We start from the raw sequence: 27,517 nt of genomic DNA on the forward strand, positions 1-27,517 counted from the left end.
TTTACCGGTTTCGGACTCTGCTTTGGCCTTGCCATGGCTCCTCAGGTCTTTACCAAGGTGATGGCTCCTCTGTCGGTTTGGGCTCATCGCTTCGCCATACCTTTGCATCGTTATCTGAACAATTGGCTTATTTCTGATCCTTCTTGGGCTTCATGCCTCAACAATGTCTGGTCTCTTCTGCTTCTGTGTTCTTGGGTGGGGATTCAGATCAACTGGGCCAAATCCGATCTGTCTCCCAGCCAGAGGAAACAGTTTTTGGGTATGGTTCTCGACACCGTCAGAGCCTGAGTTTTCCCGTCGCCAGATCTGGTCAACCGGTTTCAGGCAGTTGCCCGACAGTTTCTGCTAGCCAAGGCTCCACCAGTGTCCCACTGGAGGTCTTTGCTGGGACATCTTGCATCCCTAGCATGGTTAGTGCCAGGCAGGCTCTTGCGGATGCGGGCTCTGAAGTGGTGCGTAAAGAGGCATTGGCGGGCTGCTCCTGACCCAGATTGGTGATGAGTGGCTCCAAGTCGTCAATGTTTGCAAGACCTTGCTTGGTGGTTGGTTCCGGATCAGCTTCTGAAAGGCGCCCCGTTTGTATTGCCAGCCCCGGACCAAACCCTGTTCTCAGATGCTTCCCAGCTCGGCTGGGAAACTCACCTGGGAGATTCCCTGGCTTCGGGAGTCTGGTCTGTGGAGGAGCAGGGACTCCACATAAATCATCTGGAGCTTTTGGCAGTCTTTCGGGCTCTGTAGAGTTTTCAGCAAGCCTTGTCGGGATTGGTGGTGTCTGTGATGTCCGACAACTCAACAGTGGTTGCCTATCTCAGGAGGTCCGGGGGCACTCATTCTGAACCTCTGTCAGCCTTACCAGGGACGGTTCTCCGGTGGTGTGAGAGCCAGTCCATCTCTCTGTGCTTTGTTTTCGTTCCAGGATGCCACGATGTAATTGCGGATGTGCTCAGTCGGAAGTGTGTCGGTTCAGAGTGGACCCTACATCCCGAAGTTTGCAGGAAAGTCTTCCAGGTGTGGGGGTCTCCTCTGGTAGATCTGTTTGCCACAGCACTGACTCGTCATCTGCCCCTGTATGTTTCTCCTTTTCTGGATCAGGGAGCCTGGCAACAGGATGCATTCTCTTTTCTGTGGGACGGTCTGGATCTGTACACCTTTCCACCATTCACTCTGATCCACCATATTCTGGTGAGGGTTCGCGAGTCGCAGTCTGTGCGTATGACACTAGTGGCTCCTCTTTGGCCACAGGCAGACTAGTTTCCCCTGTTGCTGGACCTGCTCAGGTTCTTCCCATGTGGTGGTTTCTCCTTCGACAACCTCTTCCACGGTTCTCCGGAAAAGCTCCATCTTCACACATGGTGACTCTCCAGTGTCTCTTCTGAGCGCGAGGTTTTTCGCGCAAGGCTGCTAAGTTCATGTCTCGACCAGTCAGACAGTCCTCCGTCTCAGTTTACCATGTGAAGTGGAGAGTCTTTTGTGGTTGGTGTGAGTTAAGGGGCTTGGATCTGTGCTCTGCCTCTGTAGTGCAGCTGTCAGATTTTTTCCTTTTCCTTTTTGAGTCAAAGCGTGTGTCAGTGTCAGCAATTAGGGGTTATCATTGTGCCTTAGCTCCTGTTCTGCGTCAGTCAGGCATAGACTTTTCCAGCGATCCAGATCTTTCTTCTCTGTTATGCTCCTTTGTGGTCTCTTGTCCACCTCGTTTGCCTCGGTTACCTGCCTGGGACCTTTATCTGGTCCTTTGATCCTTGTTAGGTCCTCCTTATGAGCCCTTGCGGTCAGCCTCACTGAGGGATGTCTTGCTTAAGACCATGTTTTTTCTGGCGCTCGCATCAGCTTATCGGGTTAGTGAGCTTCACGGCCTGTCGGCTGAGGTGCGTCACTCCAAGGGATGGACGTCCATGACCTTTTCCTTTGCCCCCAATTTCCTGGCTAAGACTCAGTGTGTCTGGGCCAGCATTCATTTGACGAATTCACTATTCCTGCTCTTCTTGATTTTGTTGGGGAGGATGAGGTGACCGCCTTCTTTGTCCGGTTCGGGCGGTCTGTGAGTATCTTCGCAGAACTAGGGATTGTCGACCGTCCTGCTCTAGGATGTTGGTCACAGTTTCGGATCCCAGACGAGCTGTCCACCCTCATATCTTGTCTAAGTGGATTTGTCAGGTGATTCAGAGGGCCTATGTGAGTGTCTCAGAGGAGGAGTCACACCTTCTGAAAGTGAACGCACATGAGGTTCGGGCTATTGCAACCAGTGTTCTCTTTAGAAAAGTTAAAAGTCTGGACTTGGTCCTCAAGGCTGGCCTGTGGAAGAGTATGACCACCTTTGCCTCCTTTTACCTAAGAGATCTTACTCATAGGTATTTAGATACTTTTTCCCTTGGGCCGATAGTTTCAGCGCTGAGGGTTGTTCACTGAGGCTGGTTTAGTTTCATTCAGCTTTTTCCTTGTTGTCAGCAACAAGATTTACAGATAAGTTTTTTTCCCTGTTTTTGGGTATTTTGGAGATCGTGTCTGCTTTCTTCGGGGTTCTGTTACACCCTCCCACCTATACATGGGATTCTGGCATATGTAATTACATATGGGTAATTAGTATATTCAACAACAAAATTGTTTTTTAAAGTAAAAACTTTTTTGTGAATAAACATACCCATATGTAATTACATAGTAAGAGGTTCCTTTCCTCCCTCCCCTCTGTGTTTCTGTCAATTTTGTCAGAAAGGATCTGAGGTAGGGTTGGCCAGCTGGGCTGGTGGTTCCCAGTGCGCATGCGCACGAAGGTGACGTGGAACTTCTATAGGCACTATCTCTATATATAGAGGTGCAGGTTGATTTTCTGTGCTGAGTGTGTAGAATGATGGCATATAGACACATGTAATTACATATGGGTAAATATATTCACAAAAAAAGTTTTTACTCTATAAAACTATTGTTTGATGGTCTCACAGACAAACTGTTCTCAGTAATGTACAATTCATGGTAATGGACAAACCTTCACCCCTGAAATGTCCATTATCACATGCCATTTTTGTGTGTGTGTATTTTTACCTAGTTGTAGTTTTACAGGGCCTGGGCTTTATGCTCGTGTGGTCCTGTCTCCATATCTACAGTTATCCAATCTTATTTTAAAAGTATGCACACTCGTTGCAGACACTACCTCTTCATTCAAACTGTTCCACGTCTCAATACATCTTTGTTGGAAACTATATTTTTAAACATCTCTCAGACATCTTCCCTTTCTCAGCTTTTTACTATGCGATCTTGTGCTTCGAATGTCATATTCTTCTCTCAGGATCAGTTTCTCATTATCCACTTGGTCCATTCCATTGATCAATTTGTAAACTTGTATCAGATCCCCTCTTTCCCTTCTTTGTTCCAGGGTTGGTAGATCCATAGCCTTTAGTCTCTCCTCATATGTCATCCCTTCAAATTCTGGAACCATTCTTGTGGTTATTTTTTGTAGTCTCTCCAACTTCCTTATGTGTTTCTTTTTATGCATATTCCAATCTGGGTCTTATTATAGTACTTATCAATTTCTTCATCATTTCTTTGTCCATGCAGTGAAATGCTACTCCAATATTCCTTAACAAATTATATGTCTCTCTAAAAATTCTATCAATATGGCTTACCGGTTGATTGTTTTCTTCCATCGTCACTCCTAAGTCCTTTTCCTTTTTTACTTTCTCCAGTTCTACTCCATCTCCCATCTTGTAGATTCGCATGGGTCGTCTTTCACTCTTTCCCATTTCCATGACATGGCTTATGTCCACATTGAATTCCATTTCCCACTTTTTACTCCATTCCCAGATCTTATTTAGGTCTTCTTGCAGTATTTTACAATCCTCTTTTTGCTTTATAACTCTGCACAGTTTCGTATTATCTGCAAACAGATTTATGTAGCTGTTCACTCCTTCTGGCATGTCGTTAATATAAATGAGGAAAAGTATTGGTGCCAATACTGATCCCTGCGGCACTCCGCTTTCTACTGCTCTCCACTTGGACTTCATATCTTTAATTACCGTCCTTATTTCTCTCCCCCCTCAAATAATTTTCTATCCATCTCAATGTGCTTCCTTTTAATCCATAAAAGGTCAATCACATACATGTATGTGTAGTCTTTGCTTACTATCTGTGGTCAATCACGTACATGTACGTGTAGTCTTTGCTTACTATCTGTGGTCAATCACGTACATGTACGTGTAGTCTTTGCTTACTATCTGTGGTCAATCACGTACAAGTATGTTCGCCCCTTTCTCGCTTTCTATGCGTTTGAAATTCTTTCCAGCTTTAATATTTATGTTCTTTGAAGTGTCTAGGATATATCAGCACAGTTTCCCGCCATTCTGACATGGGTTAGTCATCCCCCTCCTCCACCCCTCCCTGCTGCCTTGCCTTGGCATGACCAAAAAAAAAAACGGTGCGACATTTGGTATTACTGTCATGAATGTGATGTAGCTCTATGCATTGAGCCTTGCTTTAAAGAATATCACACCCTGCTGCAATACTAAAAAGCTTAGATACTGGAAGAAAAAATGATAAACAATATTTTGTGGTAAACTGAGCAAATTATTTTTTACATTATACATATTTACAGTATTTACAAATATTTTTTGTATTTTTCATTTCATAAGACATGGGTTAATTTATGAATACATGTAACCATTATACACATGTCTCGTGGGAAAAAAAATATCGATAAAATTATTAAAACAGCCTCATTCAGAAGTTGTACGTCTAGCAGCATCACTGAGCGAGGTAAATTTAAAGCTCCAGTGGGACATTTAAATATGGCAGTTTCAAACTTTAACTCTTATTTTTACTTTTCTTTGCCCATTTTGAGTTATATGGAATAAAAAAAGAAAGTGGAATTTTTGGTGACCTGGACGAGTATTGGGAGGTAAATCAGTGCTGACCTCTTACGGATTAAGCCACCCTTCTCCACTAACTTCCATAGTAATCTTGCATGTGGCACTTTGTCAAACGCCTTTTTTAAATCCAAATAAATACAGTCAACCCATCCCTCTCTCTCTTGTACTTTATCAACTATTCTAGAATAGAAACTCAATAAATTAGTTACACATGACCGTCTTTTTCTAAAACCAAATTGGCTATTTGATATTAATTTGTTGTCTTCAAGGAACTCGATCCATTGTTTCTTTATTATTCTTTCACACATCTTACATATTACACTAGTTAGTGATACCGGTCTGTAATTAAAAGGTTCTTCCTTCCTTCTGCTCTTATATATGGGAACCACCTCAGCTCTTTTCCATTCTACTGGTACTGTTCCATTTTCTATTGAGCATTTTATGATGTATATAGGACTTGCTAGTTCTTCCCTACATTCTTTCAGTATTCTGCCTGAGACTTCATCCGGTCCCATTGCCTTCTCTTCATCCAGTTCCTTCATTAACTCTTTTATTTCAAGCGTGGTTACTTTAACCTCTTTTATATAGACTGTCTCTCTATTACCCTGTGGGCTTTCAAATTTGGATTCCTTAGTAAAGACCTCCTGGAATTTATTATTTAATAGTTCTGCCATACTTTTTGGGTCTTCCACCATCCCATTCTCTCCTTTTAACCTTTCTATTGTTTCTTTTTGCCTATTTTTTCCATTTATGAATCTGTAGAACAATTTTGATTGCTTCCTACATTTTTTGACAATGTCCTTTTCAAAGTTCTTTTCCTCTTCCTTCCTCACCTTAATATATTCATTTCTCGCTGCCTTGAAGTTTTCCTTATTTCCTGGATTTCTATTTCTCATCCATTTTTTCCATGCTCCATTTCTTTTCTCCTTTGCCCTAGCACACCTTGCATTCAACCAATCTTTCTTTCCTTCTTCTTTAGGTCTATATTTCGGGACATATTCCTTGACTCCTGTTTTGTATATTTCCAAAAATAAGTTACACTTCTCTTGCATCGTCTCTGAGTTTTCCATCTCCTCCCAGTTTACGTTTTTAAAATAGTTCTTGAGATTCTCAATATCAGCCTTTCTGTAATTTAATCGGTCTCCTTTGTATGAATCGTCTCTATCATCCTTTCCCTCTTCTATATCCATTTCTAATATTACATGGTCACTCTTTCCCAATGGGCACTTGTATCTTATATCATCGTTCATTTGTATACCCCTTGTAAAAATTAGGTCCAATTTCGCCGGCTCGTCATTTCCTCTGAATCTTGTGCATTCCTTTACTCTCTGGTCCATCATATTGTCTATCATTAGGTTCAGGAATCTTTCTCCCCAGGCTTCTTCCCCCATACCACTTTTATAATTTTCCCAGTCCACTTCTTTACTGTTGAAATCTCCTACTAATATCACTTTTCTCCTTTCTTTAACGATTCTTATTAGACTCCTTATTGTGTCATCTATCATGTCTTTATATTCTTGATTGGGCCATGAATTTGTTTTTGGTGGCACATATGTTACAATGATTGTTAGCTCTTTTTTGTTAATATTCACCTTAACATACAGTACTTCTGCTTTTCCTTCCCCACATTCCACTTGGTTTATCACCATCTCCTTCCTTAACATTATCATGACTCCTCTTCCTCCTTTACCCCCTCTGTCTTTTCTCTATACATTATACCTATTATTCCAAGTCTATTTTGATTGCTTCATTTAGGTTTGTTTTAGCCAGGCATACAATATCTGGATTTTCTTTCTTTATGTAATCTCTTAATTCTAATTTACTTGATAAAACCCTGTCTATGTTCATATACATCATTTTCAGTCTCTTGCCTTTATCATTTTTAGTTAAACTTGTTCCACTTTTTTCTTTTCCTTCTCTTTTATGTGTGTGTGTGTGTGTGTATATATATATATATATATATATATATATATATATATATATATATATATATATATATATATATATATATATATATATATATATATATATATATATATATATATATATATATATATATATATATATATATATATATATATATATATATATATATATATGCATAGTGGATAAGGTGGTGAGCGTGGGATCGGGCAGACGTTCACACGTAGGTTCGAATCCCACCACGTACAGCCTTAAAACGCTTTGCCATTTGTCGAGTGGTTTAAAGTTACCTACATATCACCATGATACCCAGGTTCTAGGTGGTTACACTCAAGATGAGCTTGGGCGGTGATATGGGCCCTAATATGGGTACCACTATAAATAAAATTGCCTGCGCCACTAATGGGCGGAAGCTGAACAGCACTTCCAATACACTCAAGTGTGCCTACAGGTGCTATACATACATATATATATATATATATATATATACATACATACATACATACACATATACATATACATAAATACACGGGGTACTGTGAACCTTCCATTAAAGCTAATTGTGATCTCATTAAAAGTTTCCTTTCGTGTCTCAAAACTCAAGGGGGCAGTCACAGCCTGCCCTCACACAAAACTACTTGCACTTACCACACATATGAATACACCCTTCACTTAAAATTCAAAATAAAAAAATGGTGACTCCAAACCCAGCCTTGGAGTCTACTTTCTGGGGTGGTGACTAGAAATGTCACCAGGTCAGACTCCTCTCTTGATGACGACACCAAATGTCTTGACATATTCCTCAATTTTTTCTACATTAACTTCTACAACATTTGCAGTCTTAGATCTAATTTTCAATCCGTGGAACACCACCTCTCCTCTACAAAACCTAATCTTCTTTTCCTCACCGAAACACAGCTGTCTGAGGCAACTGACAGTAGCCCCTTCTCTGTTTCCTCCTACTTTCTCTATTCTCATTTTTGTTACAAAGCTGGATGTTGCGTCTATGTACACAACAATTTAACTTGCTCTTGTGCCCACATTTTTTATTCTTCTGAGTTTTCCACCATCTGGCTTTGACTCAATAGTCGTTCTCTAGCTAAATTCATCTGTGCTGTCTATCTCCCCCCTAACTCCTCTGACTACAGTAAATTCTTTGACTATTTAACTTCCATAGTGGAGCACATTCTGTCCCTCTACCCTTCTGCAGAGATTTCCATTCTTAGAGATTTCAATGTTCAACCAGCTTTGGCTTTCCTCTCCCTTCACTGACCATCCTGGTGAACTAGCATTCAACTTTGGTATCCTCCATGACCTAGAGCAAATGATGCAACACCCTATTCATATTCCTGACTGTCTTGGAGACACGCCCAACATTCTTGATCTCTTCCTCACCTCTAATCCTTCTGCTTAAGCTGTCACCCTATCATCTCCATTTAGCTCCTCCATTCACAATCTCATTTCTGTATCTTGTCCTATTTCTCTAATCCCTCCTCAGGATCCCCCAGAATGGAGGTGCCTCTGGTGTTTTGCCTCTGCCAGTTGGGGGGACCTGAGGAGGTATTGTGTTAATTTTCCCTTGAATGATTACTGTTTCCATGTCAGAGACTAATTGCTTTGTGCTGAACGCATAACAAAGATGATATTGTCTGGCATGGAGGCATACATTCCTCATTCTTTTTCTCAATCTAAACTTTCTAAACCTTGGTTTAACACAGCCGGTTCTCGTGCTATACATGATAGAGAGGTTGCCCACAAAAGATACTTGAGCCTTCCATCTCATGAATCTCATACACTTTATATTTGTGAAGGGAGGTGGTGGCGTAGTGGATAAGGTGGTATCGGGCAGACGTCCACGCGTAGGTTTGAATCCCACCACGTACAGCCTTAAAACACTTTGCCATTTGTCGAGTGGTTTAAAGTTACCTACATGTCACCATGATACCCACGTTCTAGGTGATTACACCCAAGATGAGCTTGGGTGTTGATATGGGCCCTAGTATGGGTGCCACTATAAATAAAATTGCCTGCACCACTAATGGGCAGAAGCTGAACAGAGCTTCCCATACACTCTTCAAGTGTGCCTACAGGTGCTTTAGGCCTTACCATAAAAAAAAAAAAGTCTGTTCTTTGACTTGCCAAACACTCCTTCATAAATAATAAATGTCAAAATCTTTCAAACTCAAATTCCCCTTGAGATTTCTGGCATCTAGCCAATAAACATCTCCATTAACTTTACTTCTTCATCTTTTCCTCTTTTATTTCATCCTGATGGCACCACTGCCATCTTTACTGTCTCTAAAGCTGAACTCTTCTCTCAGACCTTTGCTCACAACTCCACCTTGGATGATTCTGGGCTTGTCCTTCCCTCTGCTCCTCCCTCTTGACTATTTCATGTCTTCAATCAAAATTCTTTGTAATGATGTTTTTTATGCCCTCACTGGCCTAAACCCTTGGAAGGCTTATGGGCCTGATGGGGTCCCTCCTCTTGTTCTCAAAAACTGTGTTTCTATGATTGCACCTTGCCTGGCAAAACTCTTTCATCTTTGTCTACCAACTTCTACCTTTCTTTCTTGCTGGAAGTTTGCCTACATTCAGCCTGTTCCTAAAACGGGTGACCGCTCTAATCCCTCAAACTACCGTCCTAATACTTTAATCTCTTGCTTGTCTAAAGTTTTTGAACCTATCCTGAATAGGAAGATTCTTAAATATGTCACTTCACAATCTTCTATCTGATTGCCAGTACGACTTCCGTCAAGGTCGCAATACTGGTGATCTGGCTCTCCTTACTAAGTCTTGGTAATCCTCTTTTAGAGATTTCGGTGAAACTTTTGCTGTCATGTTAGGCATATCAAAAGCTTTTGATAGAGTCTGACATAAACCTTTGATATCTAAACTGTCCTCCTATGGTTTCTATCCTTCTCTCTGCAACTTTATCTCAAGTTCCCTTTTCCAATCATTCTATTGCTACTGCGGTAGATGGCCACTTTTCTTCTCCTAAATCTATTAACTGTGGTGTTCCTCATGGTTTTGTCCTGTTACCCACTCTCTTTATATTATTCATTAATGATCTTCTTAACCAAACTTCTTGCCCAGTCCACTCCTATATTGATGATAACCCTACATCTTTCCACATCCATTCAGAGACAACCAACCCTTTAGAAAGTTAACAGATTACGCAGGGACACCACAGAACGCCTGACTTCTGATCTTTCTAAGATTTCCGATTGGGGCAGAGAAAATCTAGTAGTTTTCAAGGCCTCAAAAATTCAGTTCCTCCATCTATCAACTCAACACAACCTTCCAGACAACTGTCCCCTCTTCTTCAATGACATTCAACTGTCTCCGTCTTCCACAATGAATATCCTCGGTCTGTCCTTTACTCATAATCTTAACTGGAAACTTCACATCAGATCTCTTGCTAAAACAGCTTCTATGAAGTTAGGTGTTTTGAGGCATCTCCACCAGTTTTTCTTGCCCCTTCAACTGCTTACTCTGTTTAAGGGCCTTATCTGCCCGTGCATGGAGTACTCTTCACATGTTTGGGGGGATTCCACTCACACAGTTTTATTAGATAGGGTGGAATCAAAAGCTTTTTGTCTCAACTCCCATCCTCTGACTGACTGTCTTCAGCTTCTTTCCCACCACTGAAATGTTGCATCTCTTTCTATCTTTTATCGCTATTTCCATGCTAAATGTTTTACTGATTTTCCTAACTGCATGCCTCCCCTCCTGCAGTCTCGCTGCATAAGGCTTTCTTCTTCCTCTCATCCCTATTCTGTCCAACTTTCTAATGCAAGAGTTAACCAGTACTCTCAATCATTCATACCTTTCACTGGTAAACTCTGGAACTCCCTACCTGCTTCTGTATTTCCATCTTCCTACAACTTAACTTCTTTTAAGAGGGAGGTATCAGGTATCAAGACATTTGCTCCCTAATTTTGGCTAAGACTTTTCTTTCTACTAGAGAACCAGCACCTAAGTGTTTTTTTTTTTTTTTTTTTTTTTTTGTTTCTCGGCTGGCCCTCTCTCCTACATAAAAAAAAAAAAAAAATGCATACATCCGTATGGGTGCCTTGTTTCAGGTAAGCTTTATCTTTGCCAGAGTGTTGTGGTGTACAGATATAAGGTGTGTTATTACAAATAAATATTTTTCTACAATTGAAAGCAAAACATAATGCTAAAAATCCAAATAAAATGTCATTTTGTCATAAATGTCATGATAGAAGGCTAATAAACAAATTATTATGGTTGGGAAAGGCTCTGTAGACATGCATGGGACTGGGAAGGTGTTACACTGCTTGGCTTGAAGACTTCATTTTGTTTTGAGTTGATGCCATGGTATTGATGCTTGTTTATAATATATATTCATACATTACTTATCAAGTAATAGAGATAATAATGGGAGACTTCTTTTATCTTAAGCCTCTCTCTCTCTCTCTCTCTCTCTCTCTCTCTCTCTCTCTCTCTCTCTCTCTCTCTCTCTCTCTCTCTCTCTCTCTCTCTCTCTCTCTCTCTCTCAAACAATAAATTTCAACCAAAGCAGCAGTTCTATAGTTTCACTAAAGCTTAGTACCCTGAGGAGGGTTCTGTAATGTTTGGTGTTATAACTTAGTGTAAGGCATGTTTGTGTCAACAATAGCTTGAGCCATACTTGTGTGGCACATTTCTAATGTAAAGCTTAGTACCCTGAGGAGGGTTCTGTAATGTTTGGTGTTATAACTTAGTGTAAGGCATGTTTGTGTCAACAATAGCTTGAGCCATACTTGTGTGGCACATTTCTAATGTGGCTATGAAGTGGACCTAGATGAAACCAAAGCAAATCATGATAGGTTCAGCTTCACTTTATTCAGAAGGGTAGCATGATAATATTTTTGTGGTCTGGTATTTGTATGCATGTTCTTGTAGCCCTATGTGTACTTTTGAAAAGTGATGATAGCCAAAATGTTAACTTGCATGGTTCTTGACATGTATTCATTTTATGTTGTCTTTGCTATCATGTCTAGTCATTCAAATCTGCATGTCAGGTGAACCACCTAAACTGTTCTGGATCCTGGCTCATATATAAAGATGTATAGTACTGAGAAATGTAATCAGAGGAATTAAGTCCATTGTTTGCGAGCAGAATGATGCTATTATGTAGCATTTAAGTTGTGTTTCAGTTTATTATCAAAGAAAGCTTCACATTTATAGTTTATCAAAATGAAACATCTCTGCTTAGAAACTGATGGAAAAGTTGAAATTCAAAACTGTTTAGAAATGAGACAAACAGCCTCTGGCCTCTTAGCTTCATTCCACATACATGTAGCACAAACATGTATATTTTTTAAAAATTCCTATTATTATTTTAATTTTATTTGTTTATTTTATTCTATGTTTAATGATTTTTTTCATATTTTATTTGGTGATCTTTTAACACTGAACACTTAACACTAAAGACTTGACCAGATCATATCAGAGGATCCAATTACTTGGACATTATTTCTCAGAAATTTATAGAATGCAGGACCTGAACTCTTGTTTACATCATTAATGATATCACACTAACAGAAAGCTTTGTCAATTCCTTCCAGTTTGAGGCCTAGTATGTTCAAGGAATCTTAGGTTTCACCTATTTGAGGTATCATCTCTCATCATTCCTTTGAATTTATAGTATCTGTGCAATTACCTGACTGTGTCTGTGCCCTCCAACCATTTTGGAAAGTATATGTTCTATATTACCAGGTCAGTGGTGGAGAAGACCTGCCCCATGTGCCGTGAATCTTTGGAGAGCACTGATGACACCTGGGTGCTCTCTGAGGCTCCAGACTCTGACCAAGTCAATGAAGAGATCCGCAAGACACTCATCAGCCTAGCAGGCACTGAGGGTGAGGCTTCCAATTAAAGCTCTGACCTATGAAGAGGAAGGAAGACAGGTGACATGTCTAACCTATCAAAGCTTTACCTCAGACATTCATTGGTGTAGTAGGGTTGGTAAGTCTGAGGCTTTTACCAAAGGAAGGCTGAGGGATGGATGTTAGATGACTTTCCTCCTGCTGCTACAGCTCCACTTCACAGCTCCACTTCACATCAGTTGATCCACACCACTTCTTTGTGCTGGTCTTCTAACTTCAATTGTAGATGAAGATTTGCTTTTTGTATGTCATTTACTTCCTGAAGACTTATGAACATTAAGGAATTCCAGAGCATTTTTCACTTATGTGATTGTCCAAATGATATACTGTAGTTAATTTCTCCAAGCACACTCAGCTCAATAAACTTTACAGCTATGTCTATGAGTTTCAGATGTTGAATGTGGCCTGTTTTGTATAATATATATCTGTCATCAACTTTGCAAAGAGTGATGCATATAAAACAACTATCACAAATTATTATTTTGAAACCCATCTGACCTGGAGGTGAAGACTGTGCTTTATATCATCTATATGTGTATAATTAGTTAATGTTGGAAGCCAGCAATTTCAGTAGATGTATTTCAGAGTTTTCACTTAGTTGTGAACTTGATTATTTAACTCCACCACTCCAAGACTAAAAACCTGAAGGAAGCAGGTTTTGCTGTAGATTAGTTTTATTTATAGAACACAGCATGTGGCATTATATGTAATATATGTAGTGATATGTAGCTTTTTCTTTATACTGTCTAGATGAGGGAGAAGGAACCTGAGGATGAGCATAGGTAGTGTGTGCAGCCTGCCAACAGAATCCCTGCCATGGAATGGTTTGGGGAGGAGTAGGCCAAGCTGCCGTATCATGAGGCTCAACATTTCCATGTACCATGTCATCTAAGTCAGTACCAAAAATGTGCTACTCTATAGTGATAATGCTTTTCCAGTGCTTATTACTGTTACTAGGTATTGAACACATTTAAATCTTATATATCATGTGATATCATATCATATATAAACCAAGTCACCATTCAGTACTTTGATACAAAATACCAAAGCATTTACATCTTGGAAAGCATCACTACCACTAGTGTACTATTGTGTCCAATGGTTATATTCTTTGTTTCTTACCTTTAGTACATGAACTAAAATCATAATGGTGTGGTATAAAGTGATGATGGCAACCAAGTTTGCTGGGCTGGCAGACTAGTTTTGAGTGCCCAAGCCGCACTAGATTTAGAAGTGGATGGATTACCAAGTGCATTGTTGTGGAATATTTGTATCTTTAGTACCTCATTTTAATACCATATCTAGCCATAATGGAAGCGACAGGTGAGAATGGAGAGGGAAGATTTGTGAGCGGGCATTGATTTATTGTATGCATTTCCTGGTTCTAGGCTCTGTAATGATTTCCACTTTGTTGACGTAGTAGTACATTTATATATTTGCTGTAGACCATTCAAGTTTCTACATAGTCAGAGGTGTGGGACATCAAGAAAGCATGTTTGTTCTTTCATTGTCAATATATTCTTTAACTTCTGACAGGTCAGCATTATGCAAGTTAGTTGTGCAGACCTCAGGAGTATACCCAGACCTATAGAGTTGATGCTATTAAAAGTCAAAGAAATCTCATCATTATTATTATATGCCCTTTATTTGGTTCAAGATGATATCCAAACCTGGAGAAACTCATTTCAGAAAAAAAAGAGATATAACTTATATTGATGATAATGATAATAGTGATGATGATGATAATAATAATAATAATAATAATAATAATGATATTAATATTATAACTATTAGTAGTATTGTTATTGTTACCATCATTGTCATTATTATATATCAATTCAAAATCTATAAGGAATGGTAAAAAGTACTTCCATATTGAAATCAACATGATGTGACCATATGTATTACAGGTTGAACCTCCCAAATCCGGCAACCACCGGACCTTAGACTTGCCGGACCATGGAAAATTCCGAACTATAGGTGGTCCCCAAAATACCCTCTATATACTTACCCTGCTTATATATGCTACATCCAAGCACTGACACCCTGTCCTTACTGCCTTTACTGCCAGTACATTCCTGTTCTGTTTCTTGAGACAACGCCAGTACAGAGCAGTTTCATCAGCATTATAAACCTGCTCTGGGGTTAGTTTCTTTTGTGCAATAAACTGAGTGAACTTGTCCACAAACTTAGTGGCTGCATCCCTTATCTGCACTAGATTTCTCACCACATATGCAATGTAAAGTAATTCCGTGTCTCGTTTTGAATTTTTTTAACCATCCCTGAGGATATTTACAATCATGTAAATAAGTTCAGCATGGAAAATTTTTGCCTGCGCCATTATCATCTCGCTGGACACAGGGACGTTACCAGCGCGCCGAAACTTAAACCACTGTATGAGAGCACTGTCTAAATCACTGCTTTTACCCTACTTAAGTGTTCTAAGAACCTCCATGTTCTTTTTGCTCTCACACTCACTGTAAAACTTGAGAAGTTGATTCTTCTGCCTTTTTATATCATAGACGGTTGATGAGCCAATGTTGTACTGTTGGCATAGGGTCCGCACTGAAACACCTTTATCTAGCTTCCTCAATAGGTCCACTTTCTGTTGCACTTTTATTGTCATGTTTGCACTTTTTCTTTTGTTCACACACACAACTATCACTTCCTGGTCACTTGGAAGCCATGTTTAGGGGCAAATATTACAGAAAAAAATGTTTATACACCTGGAGGGGGTGGTGCTTGCAATGAGCAGCAGCATGGTACTGATCCAAATTTGACCCAGAATGCCCGGGCTCCAAAACACATTACAGCGCCGCCGTGTCCTAGCAGCGGTCCGGCAAATTATTCTGGCCAATACAAAAATTCTGGCAAACAAAAATTTTGCCGGATTACAGGTGTTGCCTTATGAAAGAATACCGGATTAAGGAGGTTTAACCTGTATAAAGATAAGATTATTAAGATACATTATAACATGTATTATAAAAGAGACTTAGTCAGCATTTAGTAGCAATCCAGGAACACACACACACACACTTTTTGTTCAATAATAAATGCATCTCTCTCTGCGCTCATGTCCCGTGGACTGGAAAACATAATTTGTTATGCCCATCCCTAAAACTCAGACCACAGTCACCCATTGACCTCAGGCCATTCGTCACTATCACACCCATTCCTAGCCTCATTTGTGAAGATTTTGTTTGACTAGGCATACATCAGAATTAGTAACTCTCTAAACATCTAACAGTTTGGCAGCATTAGAGCCACCTCCACCTCTCACTACTTAATCAGCTTCCATGAATTTATTCAGTCACTTGGACAAATGAAACACCTCTCTCACATAGATATAAAATGAGACATGAAACACAGATATATAACATGAAACAGGAAAATGACATACACATATACATATAACACAAAAATAAATACAACAATAAATCCCAACTTAATACCTAACAATAATCCTAATCCTATATGGAAGCAATGTGGAAAACACGGGACGAGGGGAAGTGATACTTATGCGGTGTCGCAGTGGTGAAATGCTGGGTGATGGTTGATCCCACAGTAGACCCAAGAGGCATTGTGTTCACTGGTAGAGGCCTGGACCTCAACTTGCTTTCCAGAAAGCCAAGAGCTGGCTTTACACTGGTTGAGTCGAATGGGGCTGCGTGAATCCAACTTCAGGACAGTAGCGGGGCTTCATGAGACAGTGACGTGGAGGGTTCAAGAGACGGTAGCGTGGATTGTTCACGAGACGGTGACGTGGATGGGGAGGCTGAGAGGTTGCGAACGAGGTAACAAGCGGAGGAGGGGATGGTAGTGGGTATGTTGCAGGCGGGCGTAACAATACATATATATATATATATATATATATATATATATATATATATATATATATATATATATATATATATATATATATATATATATATATATATATATATATATATATATATATATATATATATATATATATATATATATATATATATATATATATATATATATATATATATATATATATATATATATATATATATATATATATATATATATATATATATATATATATATATATATATATATATATATATATATATATATATATATATATATATATATATATATATATATATATATATATATATATATATATATATATATATATATATATATATATATATATATATATATATATATATATATATACATACATGCTCCTAAAACTGAGGAGGAAAGCAGAGAAATTTGGAAAAGAAGAAAATCCAGCAAGAAGGAAGAGATTTCCTGGTGGTGCCGTACTCGAAGAGGGCGGCACCGATATCTGTCTACTCGCGAGGACTGGCCTGAGGATAATCCACTGCGGGGGAAGAAAACAAGGACATCGTTACCAACAACCCTCCACGAGCAGAAAGCGAGGACAGCGTTATCTACAAGATACCGTGCAGTGGATGTTAGTCGTCTTATATTGGCGAAACAGGCGAGGACTGAAGAAGGATATCTGAACATAAAAATGACATGCGCCACCACAGGACCTCTAACTCGCTAGTGGTGCCGCCGGGACAAAGGCCACCTACCAAACTGGGTAGGGCGGCGACCCTACGCAAAGGATTAAGAGAGGGATAGGAAAACAGTCGAGGCAGCTTACATCACCACAGAGGAAACCACAAACCACAGGAAGGATTTGTCTGCCTATCCCGCGCAGCGGCGCAGCTCACCATCTCAGCTACTGGGAGGCCACCTGGAAGAGACCAATCAGCGCACTCCACTTTCCAGCGCGCAGCGTGATCCACTTGTACTATATATATACTGCTTTGCCTACAGGCCTGTCATTCTCTCTGAAGAAGCCCTATGGGCGAAATAAAATACTCCTGCTACTCCTGAGTTTCTTTCCATCACCCACCAACCCACCTGTTCCACATTGTTACAATATATATATATATATATATATATATATATATATATATATATATATATATATATATATATATATATATGTTGGTGGGTGAAGGAAAGAAACTCAGGAGTAGCAGGAATATTTCTCAACGTTCGCCATAAACTTCTTCAGAAAAATGACAGCCTGTGCATGCTGCTACAAAGTGGATCGCGTCGCGTGCTGAAAAATCTGCTTCTGGGCCTGTAGCTGATGGTGAGCTGCGCGCTGGATGGCAGACAAATCCTCTCTGTGGTTCGTGGTTTTCTCTGTGATGCTGCCTCGACTGTTTTCTTCCTCTCTTTAATCTTTGCGTGGGGTCGCTCTGTTTGTGGTGGCCTGTCGGCGTCACCACTAGCGGTTAAGGTCCTGTGTGGCGCATGTCATGTTCAGATATCCTCTTCTTTGTCCTCGCCCTGTTCGCCAATATAAGGCGACGAACATCCACTGCGGTATCTTGTAACAACGCTGTCCTGTTTTCTGCTGGTGGAGGTTGTGTAACGATGTCGCCGTTTTCTTCGCGATGTGTCCTCAGGCCAGTCGCGTAAACGGATACCGGTGCCGTCCTTCGGTACAGCTGCACCAGGAAATCTCTTCCTTCTGCTGGTTTCTTTCTTTCAAATATATATATATATGTATATATATATATATATATATATATATATATATATATATATATATATATATATATATATATATATATATATATATATATATATATATATATATATATATATATATATATATATATATATATATATATATATATATATATATATATATATATATATATATATATATATATATATATATATATATATATATATATATATATATATATATATATATATATATATATATATATATATATATATATATATATATATATATATATATATATATATATATATATATATATATATATATATGTTTAGATTCTTCAGTAGGTCTTTGACTGATTTCATTTCTTCCTTTCCTCTTCATGGTCTATATTTTATATATTTTTTCTTTTAATCCAAATACGATTACACTCCTTTTTTTCCACAATTTCTCTAACTAGATTTTCTTTTGTCCTGAGGACTCCTACCTTTTTTTTTGTCATATTTTCATCTCTTTCTTTTAGTTGTTCTTGAATTACCTCCTGAAAATCATCTTTATCTTTTTTATCTTGGACTCTCCATGCCTGTACTTCTTTTTTAATCACATTCTGTACTCTTTTCCTCTTCTTTGTTTACTAGATCTTTCAGCTTCTCTTTTTCTTTCTCGGCTTTACTGCCTCCTTCTTTCAGCTGCTTCTTGTAGTTAGACAGGGGCGTTCCTAGAGTACGGTATTTTGCACCCGGGGCAGATCATTCCTTTGCACCCCCTCCCAAAGGTGGATGTTATGGGGGTGCGGGACTTCAGTCAGAGTATGAATAACACCGAATCATACGAGATGGCAAACCAATCATAGAATAGACAACTGGAACGATACTGTTTGATTATCAATCTCTGGTTTCGTGTGTTTAATATAAATAGATTCAAGGATTTTAGTATCACTAGGTATATTTACTTTACTTAGAATCTTGAAACCACTTTCAGAAAAGAGATATTCATTTGATTGACAGTGCAAGCGAATTTGAGAGAAAGAAAGTTGTGTAAGTGGTTTCCTACTTCGTGCCGAGACACTTTTATGTTTGGCAACACGAAACATCAAGTTGCGCTTCGTCTCGCCAACATATTGTCGCTTGCATGATGAACAAACATTAGATATTAGGAATGAAGGAATTGAATCTTTGTAAGGAAAGAAGGATTTCAGAGTATGAGAGTTACAGAAAATAAAGTTAAACTTTCTTTCCGGAAAGTGTTGTTTCAGTAAGTGATTAAGTTTTTTCCGAATCACGAAACTCAAATGGCCATAGTAGGGTAATTTTATGTAATGTACTAATGTGTCATCCTTATCTTTTTGCAAAGGGTTATGAATATTATTCAAGAATTTTTTTATACAAATTTTGTATTCTTCATATGGCACCCCCCTCTGGTTGTCACCCGGAGCGGACCGCCCCCCCTGCACCCCCTTAGTATGTCTATTTTCTTTTTCAGTTCTTCGTTTTCCGCTCTTAGCCCAGCTTCGTTTTCTTCCACTTTTTTATCCTTGCTCTCAGTTTTTTAAACTGTTTTTCCTGTTCTTCATTCTCTTTCATTCCCATACTCTCCTTTATCCATTTATCCAGTTTATGCTCAATAGCCAACACTCTCTTAAATAGTGAAGTATTTGCCGTATCAAAAACTTCGAATGCGCTCTCTCCCTCATCAACATAGTCATCATCTTCTTTCATTCTTTCCCTAGTCTCATACCTGCATTTAGATGGAATCTCTTCTTTACTCATGTTTCTCTAATACTTGATTTCATGAAAAACGAGTGTACACTACTCGCCCAGGCCACTGCAAATACTATACAAAAGGTAGTGAATATCAGCAGAGAGCGACGCCACTGCATCCTTCCTCGACCGTATCTGGTGTGTGTGTGTGTGTGTGTATTTACATACCTAGTTGTATTTACCTAGTTGTAGTTTTACAGGGCCTGGGCTTTATGCTTGTGTGGCCCCGTCTCCATATCTACACTTATCCAATCTTACTTTAAAAGTATGCACACTTGTTGCAGACACTACTTCTTCATTTAAACTGTTCCACGTCTCAATACATCTCTGCGGGAAACTATATTTTTTAATATGTTTGTGTGTGTGTGTGTGTATTTACCTAATTGTATTTACCTAATTGTAACATACGAGAAAAGAGCTATGCTCGTACTGTCCCGTCTCCATATCTACTAATGTCCAGCTTTTTCTTAAAATCATGAATATTTCTTGCGTTGACCACTTCCACGTCTAAACTATTCCATGCTTCCACCCTTCTATGAGGAAGCTATATTTTCACATCTCTCCTATAAGTGGCCATTTTAGTTTTTCCCATGCCCTCTCGACATTCTTTCATTCCACATACACAGATCTTCCCTATCCATTTTTCCATGCCAATCATCACTCTGTATATTGCTATCAGGTCTCCCCTTTCTCTTCTGTTTTCCAGGGTCGGAAGTTGCATTCTGTTCAGTCTGTCTTCATAAGTCAAATCTCTTAAGTCAGGCACCATTTTTGTTGCAGCCCTCTGTACTTTCTCTAGTTTCCTTATGTGTTTCTTTAAGTTCGGAGCCCACTGTATTGTTGCATATTCAAGCCTCGGTCTTATCATTGCAGTAATTATTTTCTTCATCATTTCTTCATCTAAATATCTGACGCCACTCTTATGTTCCTCAATAAGTTCAATACTTCTCCAATTATTTTGTTTATATGTCTCTCTGGCGATAGGTCATTGGTAATTGTCACCCCAAGGTCTTTTCTTCATGACTGGTTTTATGTCTTCATTTCCTATCTTGTACATACTCCTGATTCTTCTTTCCTCTTGCCAAACTCTATTTTCTTGCATTTTGTCGTGTTGAACTCCATTTGCCATGTACAGCTCCATTTCCATATTCTGTCCAAGTCTTCCTGGAGTAGTTCGCAATCTTTGTCACATCTCACTTTTCTTAACAATTTTGCATCGTCTGCAAATAGGCTCACATAACTGGACACCCCATCCACCATGTCATTTATGTAGACCGCGAACATTACTGGTGCCAACACTGATCCCTGTGGAACTCCACTCTCCACCAAGCCCCATTCTGATGGTCTGTCCTTAATTATTGTTCTCATTTCTCTTCCTACCAAAAGTCTTCCATCCATTTTAGTAAACTGCCATGCACTCCTCCTACCATTTCAAGTTTCCAGATCAGTCTCCGGTGTGGTACCTTATCAAAGGCCTTTTTTAAATCCAGATATATTCCATCAGCCCAACCATCTCTTTCCTGTATTACATCTATCACCCTCGAATAGTAACATATCAGGTTTGTCGTGCATGAACGCCCTTTTCTAAAACCAAATTGACACTCACAAAGTATGTCATTTTCTCCAAGAAGTCTGTCCATCTATTCTTCACCACCCTCTCACACATCTTAGCTACCACACTTGTAAGTGACACTGGTCTATAGTTCAATGGGTCTCTCTTGTTACCTGATTTATAAATTGGGACAATGTTAGCTCTTTTCCAGTCTTGGGGCACTACACCTTCCCTTAATGAGGCATCAATTACTTCACAAACTTTTTCTGCCAGTTGCTCCTGCATTCTCTTAAAATCCATCCTGATACCCCATCAGGTCCCACAGCTTTTCTCACTTCTAAACTCCCCATCATATTCTTGATCTCCTCCACAGTTACTTGAAACTCCTTCATAATCCCTTTCTGTTCCATTACCAGTGGTTTGTCAAAAGCAGTCTCCTTTGTGAATACCTTCCGAAAGCATCCATTCATAGCCTCTGCCATTTCCTGGGATCCTCACTGCATACTCCATTTACTTCTAAACTTTCAATACTTTCTCTATTTTTGATGTTGTTGTTCACATGTCTGTAAAAAGCCTTGGTTGGTCTTTACATTTATCAATTATATCCTTTTCTTGTTTCTTTCTTTCTTCTCTTCTAATCAACACATATTCATTTCTTGCTCTTTTGTAACTTTCCCACTGCTTAATCCGTCTTTTCCTTCTCCACCTCTTCCATGCATCCTCTTTTCTTGTTCTAGCCTTTTCACATCTATCGTTAAACCAGTCCTGCTTTCCAACTTCTCTATGTTGTCTTATTGTTACAAATTTTTTCTCACCTTCTTTGTATATTTTTATAAATTCCTTCCACTTTTTGTGTGTCTGTGTGTGTGTGTGTGTGTATTTACCTAATTGTATTTACCTAATTGTAACATACGGGAAAAGAGCTATGCTCATGTTGTCCCGTCTCCATATCTATTAATGTCCAGCTTTTTCTTAAAATCATGAATATTCCTTGCGTTGACCACTTCCACGTCTAAACTATTCCATGCTTCCACCCTTCTATGAGGAAGCTATATTTTTCACATCTCTCCTATAAGTGGCCATTTTAGTTTTTTCCCATGCCCTCTCGACATTCTTCCATTCCACATACACAGATCTTCCCTATCCATTTTTCCATGCCAATCATCACTCTGTATATTGCTATCAGGTCTCCCCTTTCTCTTCTGTTTTCCAGGGTTGGAAGTTGCATTTTTTCAGTCTGTCTTCATAAGTCAAATCTCTTAAGTCAGGCACCATTTTCGTTGCAGCCCTCTGTACTTTCTCTAGTTTCCTTATGTGTTTCTTTAAGTTCGAGCCCACTGTATTGTTGCATATTCAAGCCTCGGTCTTATCATTGCAGTAATTATTTTCTTCATCATTTCTTCATCTAAATATCTGACGCCACTCTTATGTTCCTCAATAAGTTCAATACTTCTCCAATTATTTTGTTTATATGTCTCTCTGGCGATAGGTCATTGGTAATTGTCACCCCAAGGTCTTTTTCTTCATGACTGGTTTTATGTCTTCATTTCCTATCTTGTACATACTCCTGATTCTTCTTTCACTCTTGCCAAACTCTATTTTCTTGCATTTTGTCGTGTTGAACTCCATTTGCCATGTACAGCTCCATTTCCATATTCTGTCCAAGTCTTCCTGGAGTAGTTCGCAATCTTTGTCACATCTCACTTTTCTTAACAATTTTGCATCGTCTGCAAATAGGCTCACATAACTGGACACCCCATCCACCATGTCATTTATGTAGACCGCGAACATTACTGGTGCCAACACTGATCCCTGTGGAACTCCACTCTCCACCAATCCCCATTCTGATGGTCTGTCCTTAATTATTGTTCTCATTTCTCTTCCTACCAAAAGTCTTCCATCCATTTTAGTAAACTGCCATGCACTCCTCCTACCATTTCAAGTTTCCAGATCAGTCTCTGTGTGGTACCTTATCAAAGGCCTTTTTAAATCCAGATATATTCCATCAGCCCAACCATCTCTTTCCTGTATTACATCTATCACCCTCGAATAGTAACATATCAGGTTTGTCGTGCATGAACGCCCTTTTCTAAAACCAAATTGACACTCACAAAGTATGTCATTTTTCTCCAAGAAGTCTGTCCATCTATTCTTCACCACCCTCTCACACATCTTAGCTACCACACTTGTAAGTGACACTGGTCTATAGTTCAATGGGTCTCTCTTGTTACCTGATTTATAGATTGGGACAATGTTAGCTCTTTTCCAGTCTTGGGGCACTACACCTTCCCTTAATGAGGCATCAATTACTTCACAAACTTTTTCTGCCAATTGCTCCTGCATTCTCTTAAAATCCATCCTGATACCCCATCAGGTCCCACAGCTTTTCTCACTTCTAAACTCCCCATCATGTTCTTGATCTCCTCCACAGTTACTTGAAACTCCTTCATAATCCCTTTCTGTTCCATTACCAGTGGTTTGTCAAAAGCAGTCTCCTTTGTGAATACCTTCCGAAAGCATCCATTCATAGCCTCTGCCATTTCCTGGGATCTTCACTGCATACTCCATTTACTTCTAAACTTTCAATACTTTCTCTATTTTTGATGTTGTTGTTCACATGTCTGTAAAAAGCCTTGGTTGGTCTTTACATTTATCAATTATATCCTTTTCTTGTTTCTTTCTTTCTTCTCTTCTAATCAACACATATTCATTTCTTGCTCTTTTGTAACTTTCCCACTGCTTAATCCGTCTTTTCCTTCTCCACCTCTTCCATGCATCCTCTTTTCTTGTTCTAGCCTTTTCACATCTATCGTTAAACCAGTCCTGCTTTCCAACTTCTCTATGTTGTCTTATTGGTACAAATTTTTCTCACCTTCTTTGTATATTTTTATAAATTCCTTCCACTTTTCATTTGCTCCTTAGCACTCTTGAATTTCATCCAATTTGTCTCTTGAAAGAATTTCTTTAGGTTTCCAAAATCTGTCTTGGCATAATTCCATCTTCCCACTTTATATTCTTCATTTCTTCTAGATTTCTCTTCGTCTATCACCTTGAACTCCAAAACTGCATGATCACTCTTTGCTAAAGGGCACTCCACCCTCATCTCCTCAATGACCATTGGCTCTGTACTAAAGACCAAGTCCAGTCTTGACGATGCTCCCTCTCCTCCAAACCTAGTATCTTCTTTGACCCACTGAGTTAACACATTTTCCATTGCCAGTGTCAATAGTGTATTTCCCCATGTTGTCTCTGATCCTTCCATTGACCAGTCCTCCCAACACACCTCTTTACAATTAAAATCTCCCATCATTATAGTTCGTTCACAGCCACCCAACATTTCTTCCAGACATGTTCCTGTATCACTTATCATTTCTTCATATTCCTGTACTGACCATGCATTTGTCTTAGGTGGTACGTACACCACTATGTAGTGCCTCTTTTTCCTTCATTAGTTTCTGCTCTGATCTTTAGCACTTCTGCCTTTCCCATACCTTTTTCACTTGATCCACCTTTATATCTTTTTAACCAGCAACATCACTCCTCCTCCCATCTTACCTACTCTATTTCTTTTCCAAACATTATATTTCCTTCTCCAACCATCATCAGGTCTTCTCCCTCTCTCAGTTTTGTTTCAGTAAGACCCACAATATCTGGGTTCTTGTCCTCAAGTAATCGTTGAGTTCTAAAATCCCGATATCACTCCATTTATGTTGGAATACATTACATTTCGCTCATATGTAAGTTTCTTTAGTCCTTTCTTGCTGTACTTTTCTGGGTTATGAACCACTTCCTCAGTCTCATATCCAAGATTCTCCAGAAAAACTCTTTCTTCTCCTCTTCTGTCCTCTCTTCATTTTTTTCAAAGCCTCCTTTCTCAACTCATTTAACATTTCTCTTTCCTTTTCACCGAGATCTCTTCTCAACCAAATCTTCCTTGTTGTTTCCTGCTGGGCTAGCCTCCATGACTTCTCCACCAATTCATCTACATCCTTTTGTGACTTAAGTTTGATTCTTATTGGCCTCATACCTTCTCTTGTGAACTTTCCAATTCTATGGAAGTCCTCTATTTCTTGTACTAGGTCTTTTCCCTCCTCCTGCACCACATTAATGATATTATTTATCACCTTTTTTATGTTTCTCTCTCTCTCCATTTTACTCGGTGTCTTATCCTCCTCCACACCAAATATCACCACACATCTCTTTTTGTCTACAGTTTCCCTCACCAATGTCTCATTTGACTTAATAATCTTCACCACTTTCTCAGCTATCTTCTCTTCTATGATCTGTTGATCTATAATTTCACCAAGGCCCAAAGTTTTCTCCCCAGACTCTTTGATTTCCTTTTCCAGACTTGCAACTTTGTAATTTACCTCCTTTCTTTCCACTTCCTGACTTTTTTTCCATTCAGCCTGCTTCTCCATCACTTTTCCTAGAGATTCTCCACATTTTTCGCAATTCACTTTAATTAGCTTAACTTCCTCTTTCAGTGCTTCATTTTCCTTCTTCATATCGGCACAGTCTTTCTTTACATTGTCATAACTCGTTTCCAGGCCCCATACTTTTCAAACAGTTTTCAATTTTACCTTCTAACTCCAGAATTTGTGTGTGTGTGTGTGTGTGTGTGTGTAATTTTTTCACCTCGATCGTCTGCTGGTCACCCAGCCATTCTTCCCATTACACGAGCTCAGAGCTCATAGACCGATCTTTACTGAGACCACAACACACTCCACACACCGGAAAGCGAGGCCACAATCAGTTACATCCCACCTATTTTACTGCTAGGTGAACAGGGCTACACATTAAGAGGCTTGATTTGTCGCTGCCTCATTTGAACCCGGAACCTGTGTGTGTGTGTGTAACCACTACACTATGTGGTGTATTTACCTAGTTGTAGTTTTACAGGGCATGGGCTTTATGCTCGTGTGGCCTCATCTCCATATCTACTCTTATCCAATCTTACTTTAAAAGTATGCACACTCGTTGCAGACACTACTTCTTCATTTAAACTGTTCCACGTCTCAATACATCTTTGCGGGAAACTATATTTTTTTAACATCTCTCAGACATCTTCCTTTTCTCAGCTTTTTACTATGCGATCTTGTGCTTTGAATGCCATATTCTACTCTCAGGATCAGTTTCTCATTATCCACTTGGTCCATTCCGTTGATCAATTTATAAACTTGTATCAGATCTAATCTCTCCCTTCTTTGTTCCAGGGTTGGTAGATCCATAGCCTTTAGTTTCTCCTCATATGTCATCCCTTCATATTCTGGAACCATTCTTGTAGCCATTTTTTGTAGTCTTTCCGACTTCCTTGTGTGTTTCTTTTTATGATGGGTCCACACTACTCCTGCATATTCCAATCTGGGTCTTATTATAGTACTTATCAATTTCTTTATCATTTCTTTGTCTATGTAGTGAAATGCTACTCCAATATTCATCAGCAAATTATATGTTTCTCTAAAAATTCTATCAGTATGGCTTACCAGTTGATTGTTTTCTTCCATCGTCACTCTCAAGTCTTTTTCCTTTTTTACTTTCTCCAGTTCTACTCCATCTCCCATCTTATAGATTCCCACGGGTCGTCTTTCACTCTTTCTCATTTCCATGACATAGCTTTTGTTCACATTGAATTCCATTTCCCACTTTTTACTCCATTCGCAGATCTTATTTAGGTGTTCTTGCAGTATTTCACAATTCTCTTTTTGATTTATAACTGCACAGTTTAGTATGATCTGCTAACAGATTTATGTAGCTGTTCACTCCTTCTGGCATGTCGTTAATATAAATGAGGAAAAGTATTGGTGCCAATAATGACCCCTGTGGTACTCCACTTTCTACTGCTCTCTTCTTGGACTTCATATCTTTAATTACCGTCCTTATTGCTCTCCTCCTCAAATAATTTACTATCCATCTCAATGTGCTTCCTTTTAAGCCACCCTTCTCCTCTAACTTCCATAGTAATCTTGCATATGGCACTTTATCAAACAAATTTTTTA

At 39.1% G+C, this 27,517-nt stretch overlaps 1 protein-coding gene across 6 annotated transcripts in view; it reads left to right on the forward strand.

The window, feature by feature from the left end:
- LOC123511353 (RING finger protein 141-like) overlaps positions 1–14,296 on the forward strand; it is a 111,963-nt gene extending 97,667 nt beyond the window's left edge. For 4 of the 6 annotated variants that reach the window (XM_045267157.1, XM_045267159.1, XM_045267161.1 and 1 more), the window contains one exon: positions 12,504–14,296. In XM_045267157.1, the coding sequence (XP_045123092.1) occupies positions 12,504–12,663 (160 nt within the window). In that variant the 3' untranslated portion in view covers positions 12,664–14,296. The remainder of the gene's footprint in view (positions 1–12,503) is intronic. The other 2 variants (XM_045267158.1, XR_006676773.1) reach the window with 2 other exon arrangements.
- Positions 14,297–27,517: the final 13,221 nt, after the last annotated feature.

This window comes from Portunus trituberculatus, chromosome 31, assembly GCF_017591435.1.
Source record: "Portunus trituberculatus isolate SZX2019 chromosome 31, ASM1759143v1, whole genome shotgun sequence".
Taxonomy (NCBI): domain Eukaryota; kingdom Metazoa; phylum Arthropoda; class Malacostraca; order Decapoda; family Portunidae; genus Portunus; species Portunus trituberculatus.